Source organism: Mastacembelus armatus, chromosome 14, assembly GCF_900324485.2.
Source record: "Mastacembelus armatus chromosome 14, fMasArm1.2, whole genome shotgun sequence".
Classification (NCBI taxonomy): domain Eukaryota; kingdom Metazoa; phylum Chordata; class Actinopteri; order Synbranchiformes; family Mastacembelidae; genus Mastacembelus; species Mastacembelus armatus.
In genome coordinates this window covers 7963844-7983013 of record NC_046646.1, presented here as the reverse complement: position 1 = coordinate 7983013, position 19170 = coordinate 7963844, and the positions used below count along the sequence as shown (strand labels likewise).

At 38.9% G+C, this 19170-nt stretch overlaps 2 protein-coding genes across 2 annotated transcripts; one reads left to right on the top strand and one right to left on the bottom strand.

The window, feature by feature from the left end:
• Positions 1-10263, bottom strand: mpp1 (MAGUK p55 scaffold protein 1). The gene is made up of 12 exons (XM_026328729.1): positions 9940-10263; positions 5975-6103; positions 5809-5887; positions 5394-5479; positions 5191-5259; positions 2706-2902; positions 2482-2585; positions 2315-2395; positions 2058-2138; positions 1729-1931; positions 873-947; positions 1-778 (listed from the first exon to the last, which is right to left on the bottom strand). Exons 1-12 carry the CDS (start codon positions 10060-10062, stop codon positions 602-604), a joined length of 1404 nt encoding a protein of 467 aa, XP_026184514.1. The 5' UTR covers positions 10063-10263; the 3' UTR covers positions 1-601.
• A 2315-nt stretch (positions 10264-12578) lies between these two features.
• Positions 12579-18594, top strand: tmlhe (trimethyllysine hydroxylase, epsilon). Its single transcript, XM_026329096.2, has 8 exons — positions 12579-12836; positions 12943-13031; positions 13116-13292; positions 15192-15471; positions 15640-15759; positions 16042-16278; positions 17646-17784; positions 17969-18594. The coding sequence occupies exons 1-8, from the start codon at positions 12673-12675 to the stop codon at positions 18098-18100; spliced, it is 1338 nt and encodes a 445-aa protein (XP_026184881.1). The 5' UTR covers positions 12579-12672; the 3' UTR covers positions 18101-18594.
• Positions 18595-19170: the final 576 nt, after the last annotated feature.

The window sequence follows — 19170 nt, the reverse complement described above, 5'->3', positions numbered from 1 at the left end:
TGCAACAGAGCAGGGAAATTTATTTTCTGTTTAAAAGTGCTATTACAGTATCCCATGAGGTATTACAGTTTTAATGGGATGAAACAACAGTGAGAGTGAGGGTGCAATGGACGGACCGAAAGGTTTTGTGTGGAGGACATCACCGTTCTCTGGAGATACTCATACTGTATGAACAAACAATTTCACAATCTCAATTTCACAGCACAGTCTAATGAGAACTGATATGAAAATGAATCCAGAATTAATGTTTACCATGGTAAAACCCTGTCATTTAGAAGTGGGGATTTCATTCACAGTTGTGGTCCTGTTTTGCATTTGCTCACTTTCCAACCATCACAAAGGTGTGCAGCACCAAAACTATCTCTGAAGCACGAATGTCTAAACAGCCAAGTAAAACATCCCTGGTGAGGTTTCTGGCTTTCTAAAACCAACCTTTCTAAATATTGCTTATTTTTTGGATGCATTTGTGCAAAAACTCTTAGTGACAATTAACCAAAAAGTAAATCCATACCACCTGGGACATCAATAACTGAGAGGTTTTCAGTAAGGAGTGATATTGCACTGCTTTTTAACAAACTGAAGGAATTATACTGGTCAGCAGTCAGTACACCCATGACACAGGCACCCACTGTGAGGTGGAGGTGGCACGTTCCATGGCTTCCTCCACACCTTTCACACTTTCATCCACATCATTATTGATGAGAACCACATCAAAGAAGTGTCCATATGTGCTCAGAATGGTATCTGACTCTTTCTGGATCATTTGCAGGTTTTCCGTCTAGGAGGCAAGAAGACAAAGGATTAGCAGGTGGCAGCAGGTGGGAGTTTGGTGTTTCAGAATATTTTAATTTATTTAAGTAAAAATATAGCACCTGAGGAGCTATGTTGGTTGGAGCGATAAACACCACAAGAGGTGCAAAGTCAGCAGTCCGCAACACTTTGAGGGTCTGCATTAAAAGGTAAAAAAGGAAGAAATTAGGAAATTTTGTGTTAGAGAATGACAAACTGCAGTGAAACACTTTTCTTTCAAAAAATGCAAATGCTTTTCAGATTGAGTTTAGAAGATGTTAAAAAACTGCAGAGGTAGGTAAGGAGGATATGGATTACATATTGATATATTGCATTTATTTAGCTTTTCCAGTGATTTACTAGGAGACTTCATTTTTAGAAAATTGTATTTTTCATTACATCTACATAAGCATGTACAGTAAATGACTTTGTTGTCTCAGCATACAGTCTCTAGCAAATGTCAGTGACATTGACATCGTAATATAGAGCAGTATATCTACACAATAATGCCTTAATATATTTAATGACTTTTTAAGTCTGTCTTATTACAATTGGGTGCCCATAAGAAAAGCTGAAACTGTTTTGTTGCAACTTGAAACTGTTTAGCCCCTTCTGGAGTGATTTTAGTTTAAGCGATGGGGACAAAGTCCAAAACCAATTTAACCTAAAGGTTATCTGGTATTAACATAAGGTTCATACCCTGTTTTTATTACTTTTCCTCCAGTGCAACGCAGCAAAGAAACACTATCTATAGAGAAACTGAGGGAATTTCTTTCAAAGGAGGAGGAGATCTTTTAAAGGTCATGAAGACAATGATTAATTACAGCATTCAATAAATGTTTCAGTGTATGGTCATGTGAGTGTTAACTGTGAATCTCTCTTCCTAACTAAAATGTTTCTCATTGTATTTTGTTTCTACAAAAGTCTGGAAATGCCAACCTGAGGTTCTACATCCAGCACTGCGATTTTTCCCTGTTCGTGGATCTTCTGGATGGTTTCAGTTTTGGTACCAAACATATATCCCTGGAAGCTGCCATATTCCAGTAGCTCATTCCCAGAGATACACTTGGTCATGGCTTCATTGGAGATGAAATAATATTCCTGTCCATTCTCCTCATCCTTGCGCTGGGGCCTAGTGGTATCTGTGTACAGTCAAAATTGAACATTTTGGTCACTGGTCAAATTTTTTAATTTAACTGCTCTCTTGACAAAAAAAAACAAAAAAACACAATAAGTAAATTAAGTAAATGAATGAAGAGTGTACTTACGTGGTACAGGGTAGGAAAATTTCTCTGGGTATTTGGTCAACAGTGCATTTTTGATATGGCTCCTTCCTACACCAGGTGCTCCTAAGAAACGCAGAAGTTTTATTTCCAAAGACATTTTATTCTAATAATAACCTTCATATCTAAATCTTATACCTATACCTAAACTTTTTATCTTTTCTATCACTGGCTTAAATAAGTGATAATGTGTGTTTTATTGAATATACATTCTGTAACTGGATGATCTGAAATAAACCTACCAACAAGCACAAGGGTTTTTCTTTTGAAAGCAGGCAGTTGAACAACCTCCTCATAAGAAATAACATCCAGCTGATCAAAAACTGCAAAAGAAGAGGTTTTATTTCAAACTAAACTATTGCAGAGCCATGAGAAAGCATGGTATGCATGATTCCAGTGTTACACTCACTAGAGCTGTGCTTGGCCAGGTACTTGTCTTTGCACTTCTTTTTCTTTCCAAACGGACTGCAGGACTGGCTACCCTCTCTGGCCTTGCTTTTACTTGCCACCCTCCTACAGCAAAAACAGGGATTTAGATTAAGCTGGGAACATTTTGCACAGTTCTGAGGTCTTTGGCATGTGATGTTAAGTAATTCAGGGTTAATCACCAGATAGTACAAAAGGGCTGTTTACCATTCTTGCAGCTCTGGGGAGGGTATCAGTCCAGCAAAGTCAGCAGCACTGCTCTCCACTCTGCCTTGCCACCAGTTCGGATCCTGTTTGTTGATGATCTGAATGATGTCACCAGTCTGGAACTTTAGACCTGCCTCTTTGCATGGGATGAGGTCATCCTTTGCGGGGTCATAGTCAAACTGAGCCCTCACGTACATCTGTAAATTAAATTTTAAAGTTATGAACTAGTCATCTGATTACCCCAAACACCTTACCAACAATGTGCTTAATAATTTCCCACCAGCCCTAGATGCAGTCTCTAATATCCATCCTTACAAGTGACAGTGAAGAATTTTACAGCCTCCCAAGATTTTATATGTTATAAGAAATTACACACTGCTATGCCAGATGCCAGAAAATCACTGCAAATGTTTATAAATAATTGTTGTAAAGGAACTAGATATTTTACAGTTCATAGTTAATAACTAATAAACCAGTAAACACTTTGGTCAGTCTGACTCATGCATTTCTCTATTTAATTGTGCACCTGAAACTGGTAACACCTTCCTGCCAATTAAATTAAAAAGATGTTCTTGAGAATTTTTGCAAATTTATTAAAAAACAAAAAACTTAATAGGTCTTATTTACAAGAGTATTCAGAACTGTAGCTTACTGCTTGACCACACTGAGTAACCAAGCAGGGAGGTGACCAAAAACCAAGCTGTCACTCTTAACAGAACCTCAGAAGTCCTCTGCTGAGATGGGGGAACCTGTATCGTGACCATCTCAGGGTCTCTCCCTCAAGCTGGCCTTTATTGTGGACACTGTAAAGAATCTGCTTTGACTTAATGCTGCTTGGAGTTTGCCAAACACCATTTAAAAGACTCTGGAGCAAGAGGAAAAATCTTTTCTGGTCAAAATAAAAAAAAAAACAGAACTCTTTGGCAGATCTCCCAAGTACTATGTCTGGACAACATCAGGCACCGTTCATCACCTCGGTAATACTATGCCTGTGGTGAATTGTGGTGGTGGTGACCCGAGGTCGGGGCAATGTTTAACCTTTCAGCACGACAGTGACCTGAAGCAAACAGCCAAGACAACAGTGGCGAAGCTTTCAGGACAGGTCTCTGACTGTCTTTGAGTGGCCCAGCCAAAGCCCAGACTTTCCCACAGAACACCTGACATGAAGATGGCAGTTCACAGACACTTCCCATTCAGTCTGATGGAGCTGATGGGGAATATGCCAGGAAGAATGAGATACTCCAGTTGTGCAGGGCTTGTAAAAACTTGACCAAGAAGATTGAAAGCTATTCCTTGTATAAGTAGGACGTCTTTTAAAGATCTGAATAGTTTTGTAAATAAGAGATTCTAGAAATATTAAATAGGAAATTCACCATCCACAGAATATACATTTTCATCATATGATCTTGGACAGCTCAGCTGAAACTGTTAACGAGAGAATTTGTCCTGCCTCCTGATTGGGTTTCTGAATAAAATGAACCTGTTAATCCGCAGCAGAAGGTATTTCTTGCATTAACATGTGAGCTTTGTGAGTTTTATTTCCATGAGACGTGAGCTTATCTGTAAATCTTGATTAAACTGCCAAAGATCACAGTGGGAAAATGTAAATTCTCATCAGGGTTAGTGAATACTGCTGTACTACTGCTCTACTGCTGCTGCAGAGTTCATCAACATTTTTGGTTTTCCCAAGTCACTCCAGTGACACACATCAAAAATGAAAACAAAAGGTGTGAGCAGTGGAGGGGTCTGGGTCACCAAAAAAATATTCTTTGAGCATTAAAGTTTGCAAAGTACATTAACTGAGCCTACACTTTATTGGACTACAAGCTCTTAAGAAGACCACCATCACTGACCACAACAATGACAGAACTTAACACACTGACAGATTGTATCAAGATATGAATAATCTCACTGAAAACACTGAAAAATCTGTATTTTTTCTTTGTGATCATTTAATTAAAGTTATTTTAAAAATCATATTGTGTCATTGACTCTTGTCATATATGGTTGGTTTATGTTGTTAATCAACAGCAGCTGCCAAACCAGCAGCCATTTCGACGTTATAGGGGGCATATGAATAGGCTGCTGGAGAAAACAGTGTTGTGGCCAGCAGATGGCAGAATGAAACACGCTACCAGTGTTTCAAGACAAACTAGCAAAACTTATGTGAGAGATGCTCTTTAAACTTTAACTTATTTTATATTCACCTGGGTTGATCATTGACTAACAGGAGATTCACCTAATAAAGAACAAAATCCTTTAAAAAGCAGGTTGCAGAAATAAATACTGGTAGAAAAGCAATCAGGCTAATTTTCGATTTTAGGGTATCATTCAGTCTGATTGGAAAGCTAATTGTCTTGGCTTACTCATGCAAATTTATTTAGGTTGGGGAGATTAGATATGAAAAACAAAATTCACTCCAAACAAAAGTATTAGGCACCACAAGACGGGTGTTAAGTGCATATTCTGCTGGTAATGTGATTACCTCGCAGACTCGGGATCGACTCTGCAGGTTGGGAATGATCTTCATAGTAACTACTCCATTGGTTTCTTTCTGTATGTAAAGAGGACATTGTTTTACACATACAGTATGTAGCCATACAATTGAAATAAAAAAAAAACTGAGCAGTGACTATAGTATCAAAATGCTTGTTTAGAAAATGTTATGGATACATGGGGTCGACTTACTAGAATCTTTTGTAACTGGTCTACACTTTGGTTTGCCACACTTTTCCCATTTATTTCTGCTATTTCATCCCCTTCTTGTAAGGACCCTGGAGAGAAAAAACCATGACAATGTATAAACTCCAAATACCTTCAATCAAGAAATGCAAATTAAAGCATGAATCACAATAGACACTGCAATAGAAAGATGGAATTTTTACACAATTATACAAATAACTTTAATACTGTTGGCCCAAAACCTGAAAATGAAATATATTTACTGTATATGATGTCAATACATAAGCTTGGGTACATGCTAACCTGTGGCTGATCTATACAAATTAACACAGAGATGCTCATGCTAAGACAAATGTGCTGGGTTTGGGGCAAACTATTGACCTTTTGGTAACTTTTCAACAACCAACATGCGATTAATTACCTTGTCGGTGGATCAGGCCCCCGTGCAATATTCTGGCTACAGTGCACCTTTGCTTGTCGTTCAGCTTTAGAGTGACCCCCTACAGGCAAACACCACAGTCAGGTAACACAAAAAAGATATTTTTTAAAAATGTGTGTTAGTGTGTGTGTAGATGCAGATACTATACCATTGGCTCCGAAGGATTCTTTTCAAATACTACTTCTTTCATCCTCTTCCGCTCTGTGCCATTCATGTGCCCGTCACTAACATTGGTGTAAACATCAGCCCCCTTATTCTCATAGGTTTGCATAGCTGCCTGTTAAAAGAAAAATATTTGTTTATGTCACACAAAAATGAAATCAACTTGGATCAAAACCAAAAAATAATTTACAAAGAATTCACAGTCAGTTCATCTGGACAGATCTGAACATGATCACACTGGTACTGGTTCCAGTGAAAGCTTTTTGGTAACGTGTGCCAACAGCTATGTTTCATTTGCAGTTTCAACATATGTTCACGGTTGATAATTAACCCAGTGTTATAACACTTCATTAACCATGTCCAATAATCTGGGCCACCAGCCTGATGTGGTCATGGATACCACCAATCTCATCAGGTGATCATATCAAGGAGCAGCACTACTCGGACAATCTTAATTTTGAATGAATTCTCAGTTTGGACTGGAAATAAGAACAAACGTGAGAAAAAAGGCTGATAGTACTGGGTTCATACTCTGCTTTTATGTTTAAATAAACCCAAGGAAGAGTAGGAAATCCACTATCCATGTGTCAGCACAGGTGGTCTCTAGTCCAGATCACTGTCACGGTCAGGAGGTTAAAGAAATCTACCAAGCACATACCAGTACAAGGTAAGATATCCCAAAATGATTCCTGGAATGTACCATACACTGAATAATGGACGCACAATATAAAAAGGGTTTAGAAATTGGTCACTAAGCTCATCAGAGATACAATTACATGTGTCAGCAGAAACTTTCTGCATAAAAATGACTCATCAGCACTGCTTCAGCAAAAAATTTGTTATCTATCTTCCAGCATCAGCACTGCAATAAACCAATAAATATCATGATCACCTTTTTGCACATCGCCTATATTAATCTCAGCCCTAAAACACTGTGCATAACAGCACTTTGATAGGTATGTATGTTGACTTCATAATGCATTTTGTCTAGGTTTTCTCTTTTTTATATATAAGGCCTTTGACAAGTATGTGTGTTTACCCGCGTGTTCTGTGGATGTCTAACTATATAAGGAAATTCTAATAATGATTTAGTAAAATGTTATAAACCTGAGTAACTGTGGAAGACTCTCTTACCTCTAGTGAGGCAAAAAAAAACTATTTTCCTATTTTTGTATTCATAGTTAGAGATACTGAGTGAAGAGTTGTGAAAGTCAGCCATTTGGATTTCGGTGCAACTTGACAGTTGTTTACCAGCCTTGTGCTGTAATATGTCAGGACTGTACGGTACCAGTATTTGCACAGTGTCCCGTGGGGAACAGATGAAATTACATCCTGCGAGGAAACAAGTCCGTACAGCAATCTTTCCACGATTGAAATCACCACATATCTACAGTGTCTCTCTCTCTCTCAACACAATACATACTGATTTCCATCTCCGAAAGCCAAGTTTATTACTAGCTGCTCCCTCATTTCAACTGTGAGCTGCTCCAAAGAACGCAGGAATTTATTTTTTGGATCTGCTTGATGTTTGTGATTTCATGAAAACAGTACATGAAATTGTGCCAAGTGGGGGGATCTTCTAATGATAACAAAATGTTTGTAGACAAGAATAGCATGTATAAAGAGCACAAGAAACAGGGTGTTCTCCTGGAGGCATTACAAACCTCTAAGACCAGGACATTTTCTCTCTTAAAGGTGTTGACCTTCAGACTGAGCAGGAAGGAAACTGACAAAGGTTAAAAATAAAGGTCAGATATTATGACTGTGATAATCACCTGCATCACTTATCACAGTGTTAAGACATAAAAACCTGATTAAAGGTATTCATCTTGTCTGTCACAGTGTGAAATGGTCAACACGTGTTACTGTAACTGTGGCAGAGGAAACCCTTTCAGAAACCTGAATATCAGATCAGGGTGTGGCAAAGGAACAGCATAGACAAACAGCTCGGTGAAAGGCAAAGTGCATACAAGTAAAAGCAGAGCCGCTTTGTGCTCTGGACATTTGTTCATCTCATTCAGAAGGTGGGGTTGACTTTATTTGAAGTAGATTAAGTCGATCAAACACAATGTTGTAGAAGCATTTTAAAAAGCAAATCTTTGGATAAGATAATACACTATAAACATCAATTTCTATTATGCTCAAAAATGATCTTCTATGACTGATTACATTATAATGCAATCTATCTTATCTGTTCTCTCTGTTGAGATGGATGGCCATTCAATTATTAATTATTAATCCTCTCACCCACATAGCATTTACTGAGGGTTTCCTGCCAACAGGCTAAGATGTACTGATCTCTTGAAGGAACACAGCCACAGCAATATTTGACCGATACGGGACTCCAAAACAAACAAAAAGTGAGGCTAATGGAACTATCAGGCAAACTCAAACCTTTAACATCTACAGCTTCTTTGTGCACAGGCTGCAACAGTTTGGAGAGAGTGCAGAAATAGCTGGATAGGATGATGCTTCTCTATCTCATCCTAGATCTCATTTCCATATTTGGATCTTATGTGCGGACATGAGCAGCTACAACAAATCACTTAATTTGTCCTTGAGTTTAAATGCTATGCAGAGGAAGAGCCTTGTATAAAGGCTGGATCCACAGGCCTGGGGCACAGTTCTTCAGCATGACGTATTTGGAGTAGACTGCACAGGATCATAACTCAGCAGAGCAAGCTTAGTCACTTTATCCTTGCCAGCCAGACTAAAGATACAGAATCCAGAAGATACAGTAAATACCCACAATAGACTTTATACACACCAGTTCCCCTTAGAGATAACGGACCATTTGACCTCACCACAGTGATTTCACTAATCAACATCAAGCAGAAGAACATGTTAACAAGATAAGTAGCTCAAGGCTATTGAACAAAAAAAAAAACTGCTGATGTCAGGAAACACCATTTCCTCCCTTCACCATTTCCCTCAGTAGCTCACTGCTGACGTTACAAATTCGCAGAAGATGTTCAGCACTAAGAGTTCCCTCTGTATCACTGGCTGCCAAATCCAGGCCTAAGACGTTGCTGAGGACTGAAGTCAGGCTTCACATTAAAAACATTGATACTGTTTTAAAGTTTGTGGTCAGGCATGCACACTAAGTAGTGTTTTCCACCTTAAAGGTAATGTCTGCTATTTTACAACATAATGATGAAAACAAAACAACAAGTAGTAAACAGCCTGCCTGCTCTCAGCTGCCTCTTGACTCCAATTCCTCAGAGAAGCCCAGAAATAGCTGTAGGTAATATTACACAGCACTGATAAAAATGGACCAACACTATCTGTCTTTTCTACTGCATAACACCACCATAGGAATAGGCCTAGTGATGTTACCTTAAAGTAACTTTACTGGCACCATGATTATTACTATTTGTATAGTTCTTTAGCAATGACTCACTACCATCTGATCACAGGTTGTGACATGTGAAATAGTCTCATTTCTCTCATTTGTCAAAAGGTTTTCCAGTTTAGGGGGAAATGCAGAAGTGAAATTGCTAATGCAGAGTCTACTGGATTCCAACCAAGGCTGACTGAGCAATTTTGAACAGCAGATGTTCCCAGTATAGTAGACATCTCATATTAGAGATCAGCACAGCCAAATGCTTTGTGAAACGAGAAGTGAGTCTGTTTTTAGAGACATGTTTAGATCCCAAAGCTTGAGAGTAGGCAGCTGTAACAGGTTAGGTAAGCTTTCGGGTCTGGTTTAGTATGATAAGACACAGCTGGTGGGGGTTACTGTAAAGGTTGGGTTCAGATTTAGGTGAGGTGAAACACATATCTGCGGGAAAAGCACACTTCAGTTTACATACGATTCTACTCCTGAGTCTTGTGATCTAACCTTTAAGAGGTCTTGACGAACAAACACCAGCCATGCTTCCCGAGAGCAAACATTACACCCAAAATACGCTGTGCAATAAATAAATAAATAAACAAATAGAGGTGCCGTACCTTGTCAGACTTCGGTTTGTGTTGAAGGAGCTGCTCCAGGTACAGATCAGAGAGGGCTGTCCGGACACTGTTCACAGGCTCCAGTATGACAGCAGCTTCGTTTTTATTGGATTTTAACGTCATGTTTGCCAGAGGGGGGAAACAGCTCTGAACCCGATGTACCCCCGCTCAAGGTCCACAAGATGCTGTCCAGAAATGTAGCAGGTGAGGAAACTGCTGATAAGGAGCACTGATGGTGTGATAAGTCACTGTCTGAGATGAAAGTCCAAGGATTTGACCAGCAGCAGCTGACAAAGCAAGTAAACATGCAGCTGACTGCTGCTCAGAGGGGCAGGCTCATGCTGCATTCACGTGCTCCCTGTAAGCTCCAAAATCCCACCACCCAGCCTGTCTAAACTATCACGCACTGAGCTGTTTACATACAGAAATTAAAGAACAATAGACCGCGCTCTTCATTGTTTATTACGCGCTATGCGTAGATGTACAGACTAGCTGCCATAGTGTTGTGTTTTTGGGACTAATGCAATAGGCTGTGTGTTTTTATCTACACACATGACCATTCTTACACACCGTTTATCTCTCAGTCCTAATTTAATTAAGCAATTAAGACTAACTGTAATCGGTGAGACAACAAATAACTATACACACTACTGTCTGGTTATCTTACTATTTGTTTGCGGTTTATTATATTCTTATTATACCAGATTTTCTATATTACTTCTGATATTCATCTAGCGTTGTGTCCTTTACTTTTTTCTAATTTTACTTTTACTATATTAATTTTCACAATAAGGACAGTAGTTGTACCGACAAAGAATAATGGAAACTTAGAATTATACACAGCCTAACAATTGTCCAACCGTGACACATCTAAAGCGCCAATGTGTCAAGCGATCAACTTTCATAGTTAATTTAAAGCTATTTCTTGGGCACTCAGCACAAGAATCAAAATTACTGAGCTTGTGAACGCATCATTACCGCAGCGTCCTCAGCAGGGCTGCACTATCTGACTACAAGGAAGAAAAATAACGGAATCCTTCTTGCCTTGATCCCTGCACACTAGAAATGTCAATCTCAAACAGCGCACCCTGCTGCAGATTATCGGGGTGCTCAGATTACATGGTTTATTAATATACAGGGGTTTCAGGCAAACACCTTTCACCCAAAATGATGTAACACTGCTGCAAAATGCTGTTTTTTTCAAGTTGAATAAAATCCTACGGTGTTACAACTAGTTCCATGCTTACAACGAGGTTGCCTTAAATTAAAAAGTCCCTATAAAAGTAGCTCTGAGTCCAGATGTGCAGGGATGCAAAGAATGCATGCCCTTTGCTTTGGCAAAAGCACCTGAGTCTTCTGGTACGTGCTTAAAAACAATATGAATCTCAGTGATTTACGTTTTCATGTTTACTCTAGGTTAAATATGAATTTGTGGTGTTATGGCTATGCTCTACAAAACCAGCTGAGCCCCACATTACAGGCAGTCATCACTTAAACATAGGACTCAACGAGAAGGGGAAATGTTTTCAACCGGGTCATGGGTGTTAACAACCAGATAAGCTGCTGGTTTTCAGAGGGGACTGCAGAGGGAGCCAGAGTGAAGATTTATGTCAGTCATCCTGTGTTAATGTGCCCCAGACCCTCAGGAATAAATTCTGTCTGCCCAGTAACTCCTAAACTTTTTTAAACCTGTCCCTTGAGAGAACCAGAGCTTGGTGGTGCAACCGTAAGTCAGCTGAGGTCCTACATGTTAGATGGAGCTGTTACTTCCACAGGGTTTTAAGTTCATTTTTGACCAAAATGATTCAGTAATAGACACGAGTCCATCCTGCTTTAATTTTCAGATTGGACAGTTATAGTAATTAAATTATTATAATGTGTTAACCCCAGGTATGAGGTGAATAACCACTGTGAGCTCCTGTCATGATGACAGTAATGGTTAATTGAATTGAATTGAATTACTTTATTGTCAGTACAATATAGTACAATTCAATTCCTTTTTGGCTACCCTCAATCATAACAACAAATATGCCAAAAAAAACAAGGGAACAAACAACCAAATACAGAATAAACAAAAAATATAAATAAATAAAGCAAGGCAGAATAGATAAGAGCAGTGTTAAATAAAAACTGATAATCAGCCTAATGTGAAAGTAAATTAAAATAATGCCACTATCTAAAATTAAAGCATAATAAAAGTAACACACAATGAATTACAATATTTCAATAAAAATACTGTAATGTGTCCTTTTTGTTATTTTGGATAATATATTCAGTAAAAGAAGTCATGTATTTTAAGTTGGTTAGTAATATTAATTTATGATATTAATCTAATAAAAAATAATGACATTTTTTCAACTCTGTGTAATCCAATTAACGGATTACAAATATTCAAAATGTACTGCTGTAATAGAGGGACAATACCATTTTATTATAGTAGTAATTATGTATATAAATAGCTTATATGGAAAATAAATAGACTTCTCAGTGGATCTACTCTATTCGTACAAGTAAGTATGAACGATTTACACTGTGTGACAGTGGAATAAACAGAATCCCCTCCAAATAATCAGGTGCGCCTTTGCAACTTCAGACGTTTCACAAAATCACCAAGAGGATGTGATGCGCACCGTACACATCCGGGTACTGGTGTAGTGATTAGTACGCATGTGTGAAGCGACAGAACTGCTCTATGTGGTTAAGCTTTACAATTAAGAAACTATTCCGTGTTTAATGATTTATCTCTCACCTCTTTCACCTCTTTTAGAGCTTTTTGTGAGATTGTTCCAGATAGAGGATTGTTCTGCGCACAGAGGAGCGCTCAGGGGGAGCGCAGTGTCTTTCCTACGGCTGGAATCGGTTGTTCGATTGCGCGGTGACTTCTCGGAGAAGTTTGGGTATTTTTATTTCACATTATTATTCTGTTTCGCAAATTGAGTTTGGCATGTTAAGCAGGAACCTGCTGCCTGTGCTGACACAGGCTCAGCGGTTGTCTGTACTCAGATACACGCAGGCACCATGGACACACAAGACGCAGACCCGTGCCTGCGCCTCGACTTCTGCAACTTTTCAGTTACGTGAAGACTGTCTCGGTAAGGTCATCTTCGTGCTTCTGAGACTAATCTTGTGTTTTCTGTTGAAAACAGTCTACTAATCTGTGCGTATGAAAACCCCAGAGCTCAACTGTGGAGGAACTCTGATGCATTTTAACTACGTGTGGCTGCGAGATCACTGCCGCTCTGCCTCTTCCTTCAACTCCAAAACCAACCAGAGAAACCTGGACACAGGCAGTATCGACCTCAGCATCTGCCCTGACAACACAACAGTGGAAGATGGTCACCTCGTCATCACATGTAAGTCACTTTCAAGTGCAGTAGCACCAAAATGAGCCGCAGTGAAGGAGTGCACCTCAAAATAGCGCATTTAAAAGGAAGCTACCAGCAGTTGGACACAATAGAAACTCAAATTCCTACTTGTGCTATTGTGTCAAGTTAAATGCTATTTAATAAATCTTATTTTAGAAAACTCAAGTAGTATCTTGGCCAAAAGGGAGATGATTTGTTCTCAAACTCCCTGCTGTGCTCTACAGTTGTAATCCAGTCAAACAAAAAAAAAGCCACAGGCTTCTCCTTTCACATGATAGGGTGCTGCACAGCACAGCACAGCACACAACACCTCATCTTTTTCCTTAACCATCCAGGTAGACCACAGCTTCACCTTCTCACTGAGCTGTTCACCCTGAGAGCTCCCAGCAGGCAGAACAGAAGTACCTTAACCAGGACAAAACCCCATCTAGCTGTAGCCATCATTTATTCTGTCTCCAGTAGCAGCCTGCTCCTGCATGAAACATAAAAAAAAGCCATGTGGGATTTATTTGCCCCGTTTCTGGGTAAGAGGAATAAATGGTCCCAAAGCAGACAGGTGTTGAAAAGAAAACTGGTGCTACAGTAAAATGCACTGGATTTGTGTGCACACCAAGCACTCACCCTCAGACTTCTTGTGCCTTCTTACCCCATAGTTTTAGTCTTTATGATTATAACAAATCTTACAACATAACCTTAGTTTTTAAAGGAGCACTTTAAATGGATTATATCATTACCGTGCCACTGTAGACTCTCCTAAAGACTGACTGATGCTGTGGGTTGCTGGGCTCCAGCAGTTTTTGTGCTAAGAGTGTTTGTGTAACCACAAAACTGGCACTGTGTCTTATTGTATATGAAGTGACAAACAGGGACCCTTCAGCCCCAAGACAGTTGATAATATACATGCTCTACAGGTATACAAGCAGTTGGACCTCTCCCGGTTAGTAGCAGCTATTTAGGGCCATCTAAGTTTATGTCAGCTCCAGTGTTCATAGACATAGTTTAGTAAATATTCAACTTTAATGGTGCAAAGGCCCATGGATACTGTGTCGAGCGAGCACAAACTAGGGGAGAGAGAGAGTACAAAGTTACTGGGGAAGGGAGGGGAGGGTTAGGGTAGGGGAGCTCAGTGCACCGATGGTACTCGGGCGGTCTAGGTTTATAGCAGCATAACTAAGGGATGGTTCAGGGTTAACTATACGCTTTGTTAACCCTGTAAAGCCCAAGCCATTAAATAATTGACAGAAAATTCTAATTCTTTGAAACTGGAGCCTTTATTGGTCATTCTGAAAAAAAAAAAAAAAATTCAAATATTAATTTCTGTCCATGAGTTTCAATTTGTATCATATGTGATACAATGCAATTTTTTAGTAATTTTGAGGGCTCAAAAACTCATGTATCATGTACTCATGCACTCATGTATACATAGGGTTAAAAAGGTAGGTTTTAAGTCTAGCCTTAAAAGTACAGAGAGTGTCTGCCTCCTGAACCCAGACTGGGAGCTGGTTCCACAGGAGAGGAGCTTGATAGCTAAAGGCTCTGTCTCTCATTCTGGTTTTGGAAACTCTGGGAACCACAAGTAGGCCTGCACTCTATTGGGTCTATTGGGATAATATGGTACTATGAGGTCTTTAAGGTATGAAGGAGCCTGATCATGAAGGGATTTGTATATATCCTCTGTTAATATTGAACAACAAATATACTAATAAAGTTAGCATTTTGTCAGTGTCCTATAAGTTGACTCACACACTCTGAGGTACTGAGATATACTTTTAATTATCATTCAGAATCAATTAACGTCAGTAAATTTAATATCCAGGACAAACATATTTTTCAATGCACTTTCCATTAATTGAGCCTAATTACAATATTTTCGCATCTGCATCCCAGGGCCAGGTGGTCATGTCTCAAAGTACAGCCTTAGATGGCTAGCTGAAAACAGCTATGAAAGAAGGAAGCAGAGCACCGTACAGCCTCACATACTTTGGAACTCTGACATCTATAAAAATGCAAACATACCATCAGCCAAATGGGAAACGTTTATGAGCTGTGATGATGAACTAAAGAAGTTTCTTCAGAACTACCTCCTGTATGGGATCGCTTTTGTAGACGATGTCCCAGCTACAGTTGAAGCTACAGAGGCTGTTACCCAGAGGGTCAGTCTCATCAGGTATCAAGTGTTAATCATGGTTTATCCTAGAGTGAAACTCATTCTCCTACAGATGTCATTATCTTGCAGATATTACGTGTTAGCAGCTTCCTTTTGTTAGCAGTGTTCTTGGGCAGTGCAGATGTCACTTACTTCTAATCCACTTGGTTTGTGTTTGTGATTCACAAGGGAGACCACATATGGAAGAATGTGGTGCTTCACTTCAGATTTTTCCAGGGGAGACACTGCCTACAGCCAGCTGGCCCTGGACCGTCACACTGACACCTCATACTTTCAGGAACCATGTGGGTAAGTGCAAGACTTCAAAACCCCCGATGCAGTGGTAATGAAAAGAAATTAGTTTTTAAGTTGGTGAAAAGTTAGATTTTTTTTAAAAATCTGCATAAACGTGTTGCTGTTAGTCCAGTAGTTAGTAGTTAGTAGTAGTCCAGACAGTTGTCATTATACAGAGCAGTATTACTTTTCATTTACTGTATTTATAATGAATTGTTTAGCAAATTATACAATAACTTTTAAAAATAGTTTATTGTGTCTCAATTTGTTCCTTGATATCACTCACTGTTTTTGCAGAATCCAGGTTTTTCACTGCCTCAAGCATGAGGGGACTGGGGGAAGGACTCTACTTGTGGATGGGTTCTATGCTGCTGAAAAGTTACGCCAGCAGTCACCTAAAAACTTTGAGCTGCTTGCTCATGTGCCCATCAGGCATGAGTACATCGAAAACACTGACAACCACCAAAACCACTTAACAGGAGTTGGCCCTGTGCTTAACATCTATCCTTGGAACAATGAAGTTTACCTTATCCGGTATGTCAGTGAATCTCTCAATTACATCAATTTGTTTAACTGAAACATTTTTTTTTTTTTACATAATTTCTAGTCAAATCAAGTTAGGTCAGATTTGATTTACAGTATCACAAATCTGGTCTATGCAAAAAATTTACCTCAAGAAGCTTAAAAATGGAAGAAAGCTGAGGAAGAGCAACACACAGATATTCAATACATGTGTGGCACATAATAGATTTTATAGTATGGACAGTCAATGACAACATTATACATTATAAATATACTTAAAGAATATTAGCAGCAACTTCTGAGCTATACAACATTGAAAGTGCACCTGGAATGAGGTAGCCCGGAGAGACAGAGAGGTCCCAGGACAGTCTCTGTACAGAGATCCTGAATGAAATAAGCAGGCTGGGATGAAAAGAAAGACATACAGTCACTCATCTTGAAGGGCAGAATGGACTGAACATACTAGATTTAATAGATTGAGACACAAAGGCCACCCTAGCGCCTTGAGAATGTTAGAAGGTACGCAGCCTGAGGTTATCAAAGGAATACCCCATATCTGGAAGACAGGGCATACAGATGAGTTTTACGCTTGGATCTTTGTGTGATATTAAAAAAGGTTACTTCATATTCCTAAGACCATGCAATGATTTATTGTACCAAAAGCTGCACTGAGACCAAGAAGTACAGAAGTGGATTGTACCCAGAGGAATCCACACTAACCTAAAGATCATTGCACTGGAAGTAGAGTGACGGGCCCTGGAAACAGATTGAAAAGGTTCAGAAAGGTTACCTTTAATTATGTAGACTGAAATCTACTGAGCTACAACTCTTTCTCGTACTTTTGAAAAGAATGTTAGGTTGTAGACTGGTTGGTAAATATTGAGAAACTGGCTCAAAGCATGTTTTTCTTCTGTAAGTAAAGGGTAACCACAGTATGTCAAACTGGCTGAAAGGTTTAGCTAGAAAAGGATTGAGAAGACAGGAAGTAGATTCAATAATCCAACACCAGCTCAGGCAATGTTTCAAGAAATATACAAAGACATTGTGGGATGTGAAAAAAGCCAGCACCACTGGCAGCCAGAGCTGTTAAAGCTGGTGGACCTATGGGTCTATTGTAAATGCATCTAACAAGCTAGTGTCACTTCAAAGTTAATAAGTGATCTGAAACAACTGACATGATGGGGACACATTCAGATTAGCGGCCACTATCTCAAAGGAGAGAATCATGTCAAGGGCTTTTACCACTTGCGTGAGGGAGTTTATGCATTTTTATTATTGTGAGGATTTTTTATATTATGCCTTTTAAAAAGGGATGTTCTGTAACTTGATGTAACCTGACGAAATTCAAAAGAAATGTTCTGTCTGTTTTTCCTCAATAGATACAACAACTATGACCGATCAGTGATAAACATGATCCCCCATGAGACTGTTCAGAAGTGGTATGTTGCACATCGAGAGTTGACCATAGAACTAAGGCGACCAGAAAATGAGCTGTGGGTGAAACTGAGCCCCGGAAAAGTAAGAAAGTTATATTTACCAGAAGGAGAGTCCCTAAATTTTTGTTTTCAGAAACACCTCAAGAAAAATTGTAAATCCTTCTTCATGTAATGTATTTACAATTTTTAGACTATGGAGAGTAAACATGAAATGTAAGTGTAATTCAATGTAATCAAAGGATTGTGCCCTTTCTTTTCTTAATAAGGTGATTTTCATAGACAACTGGCGTGTCATGCATGGGAGGGAGTCATTCAGCGGCTTGAGGCAGCTCTGTGGATGCTACCTGACCAGAGACGATGTCCTCAGCACTGCACGCTGCTTTGGTCTGCAGGCCTAATGCTGCACATGATGGTCCCTTTATCTCGGTGCCTCATCGATTAGCTTATAATATAGATTTAAATTAATTAAATTAAATTTGAACCAAAAGCACTCTTCATTTACAGAAATCAAGCAGCCTTAGTCTTGGTGTACACTGTGTTTTACTCATTTTCAATTGTTACCTCTTTCATTACATTTTTCTTAATTGACATGTTTTTTTTATCATTTTTAGGATTTATTTTAAACTTGAAAAGTTTCTTGAATTTCACTTGATACCAATACAAATATAAATTCTTAAATTGCTATTTTTTAAGCATATATAATGAAATGATGTCATTGAAAATGGCATTACTCAAAATACATGAAGGAGGCAGTAACATAACATAACAGCATCATTACGCTGAGTTACAGTTAAAGTTACCAGGCAGTGATTTTTACTTTGTTGTGTTAGTATGTAGCAATATTAACAGTTAAGAGATCACAAGAGTTTCAATAAAGTACCTGTGAAAATAAGGAGTACCTTGTTAGATCTTTATGACAGAAAGTTGTAAATTGCACCAGGTGTCTGTGTTTGGTGAGTTGTACTGCACCAGTTTAAATGCAAAATTCCTTTTGGCTTGACGTGACTGACATCATAAAGTCGTGTATTAGAAACAAACAAATTTTTTTGCCTATCTGCTCATTTACATATTCATTTGTGTATCGTTCATTGTGTGACTAAATACTGAACAAAGGAGCAATTTTTTTACATTTAGATAGAATAGAGTTTTAGAAATGTCACATTTGATTTACATATTCACACACAACTTGAATACATTATTTTCAATGGGAGATTAACAATGTCTTTGTAGTGAAACCATTACTGATGCCTGGCCCCAACCAGGCTGCTTCATTTACCAGTATTACAAAAATAATATCCTCTTAAATTTCCTAGGGTTATGTTCATCCTGCTGTGTGAGTGAGAGACAAACATGTCCCCAACAATCTCTGGTGTAACCTGTGTAAGACTAAGTAAAATGAAAGTGGTGTAAGCAAGCTCTTTTCCTAATGGAGAAAGAAAAATAGCTGCCACAACCATGTAGTACAAAA

Bases quoted from the DNA above. Each gene is read 5' to 3' on its own strand.
- mpp1 (XM_026328729.1), bottom strand. From the start codon at position 10,062: ATGACGTTAAAATCCAATAAAAACGAAGCTGCTGTCATACTGGAGCCT. The intron at 5,260-5,393 runs GTAAGTCGACCC...CTTTACATACAG, and splicing joins ACCAGTTACAAAAGATTCTA to AAAGAAACCAATGGAGTAGT. The intron at 948-1,728 runs GTTGGCATTTCC...CTTTTAATGCAG, and splicing joins TGCTGGATGTAGAACCTCAG to ACCCTCAAAGTGTTGCGGAC.
- tmlhe (XM_026329096.2), top strand. From the start codon at position 12,673: ATGATTTATCTCTCACCTCTTTCACCTCTTTTAGAGCTTTTTGTGAGA. The intron at 12,837-12,942 runs GTATTTTTATTT...GTCTGTACTCAG, and splicing joins GACTTCTCGGAGAAGTTTGG to ATACACGCAGGCACCATGGA. The intron at 15,472-15,639 runs GTATCAAGTGTT...GTGATTCACAAG, and splicing joins CAGAGGGTCAGTCTCATCAG to GGAGACCACATATGGAAGAA.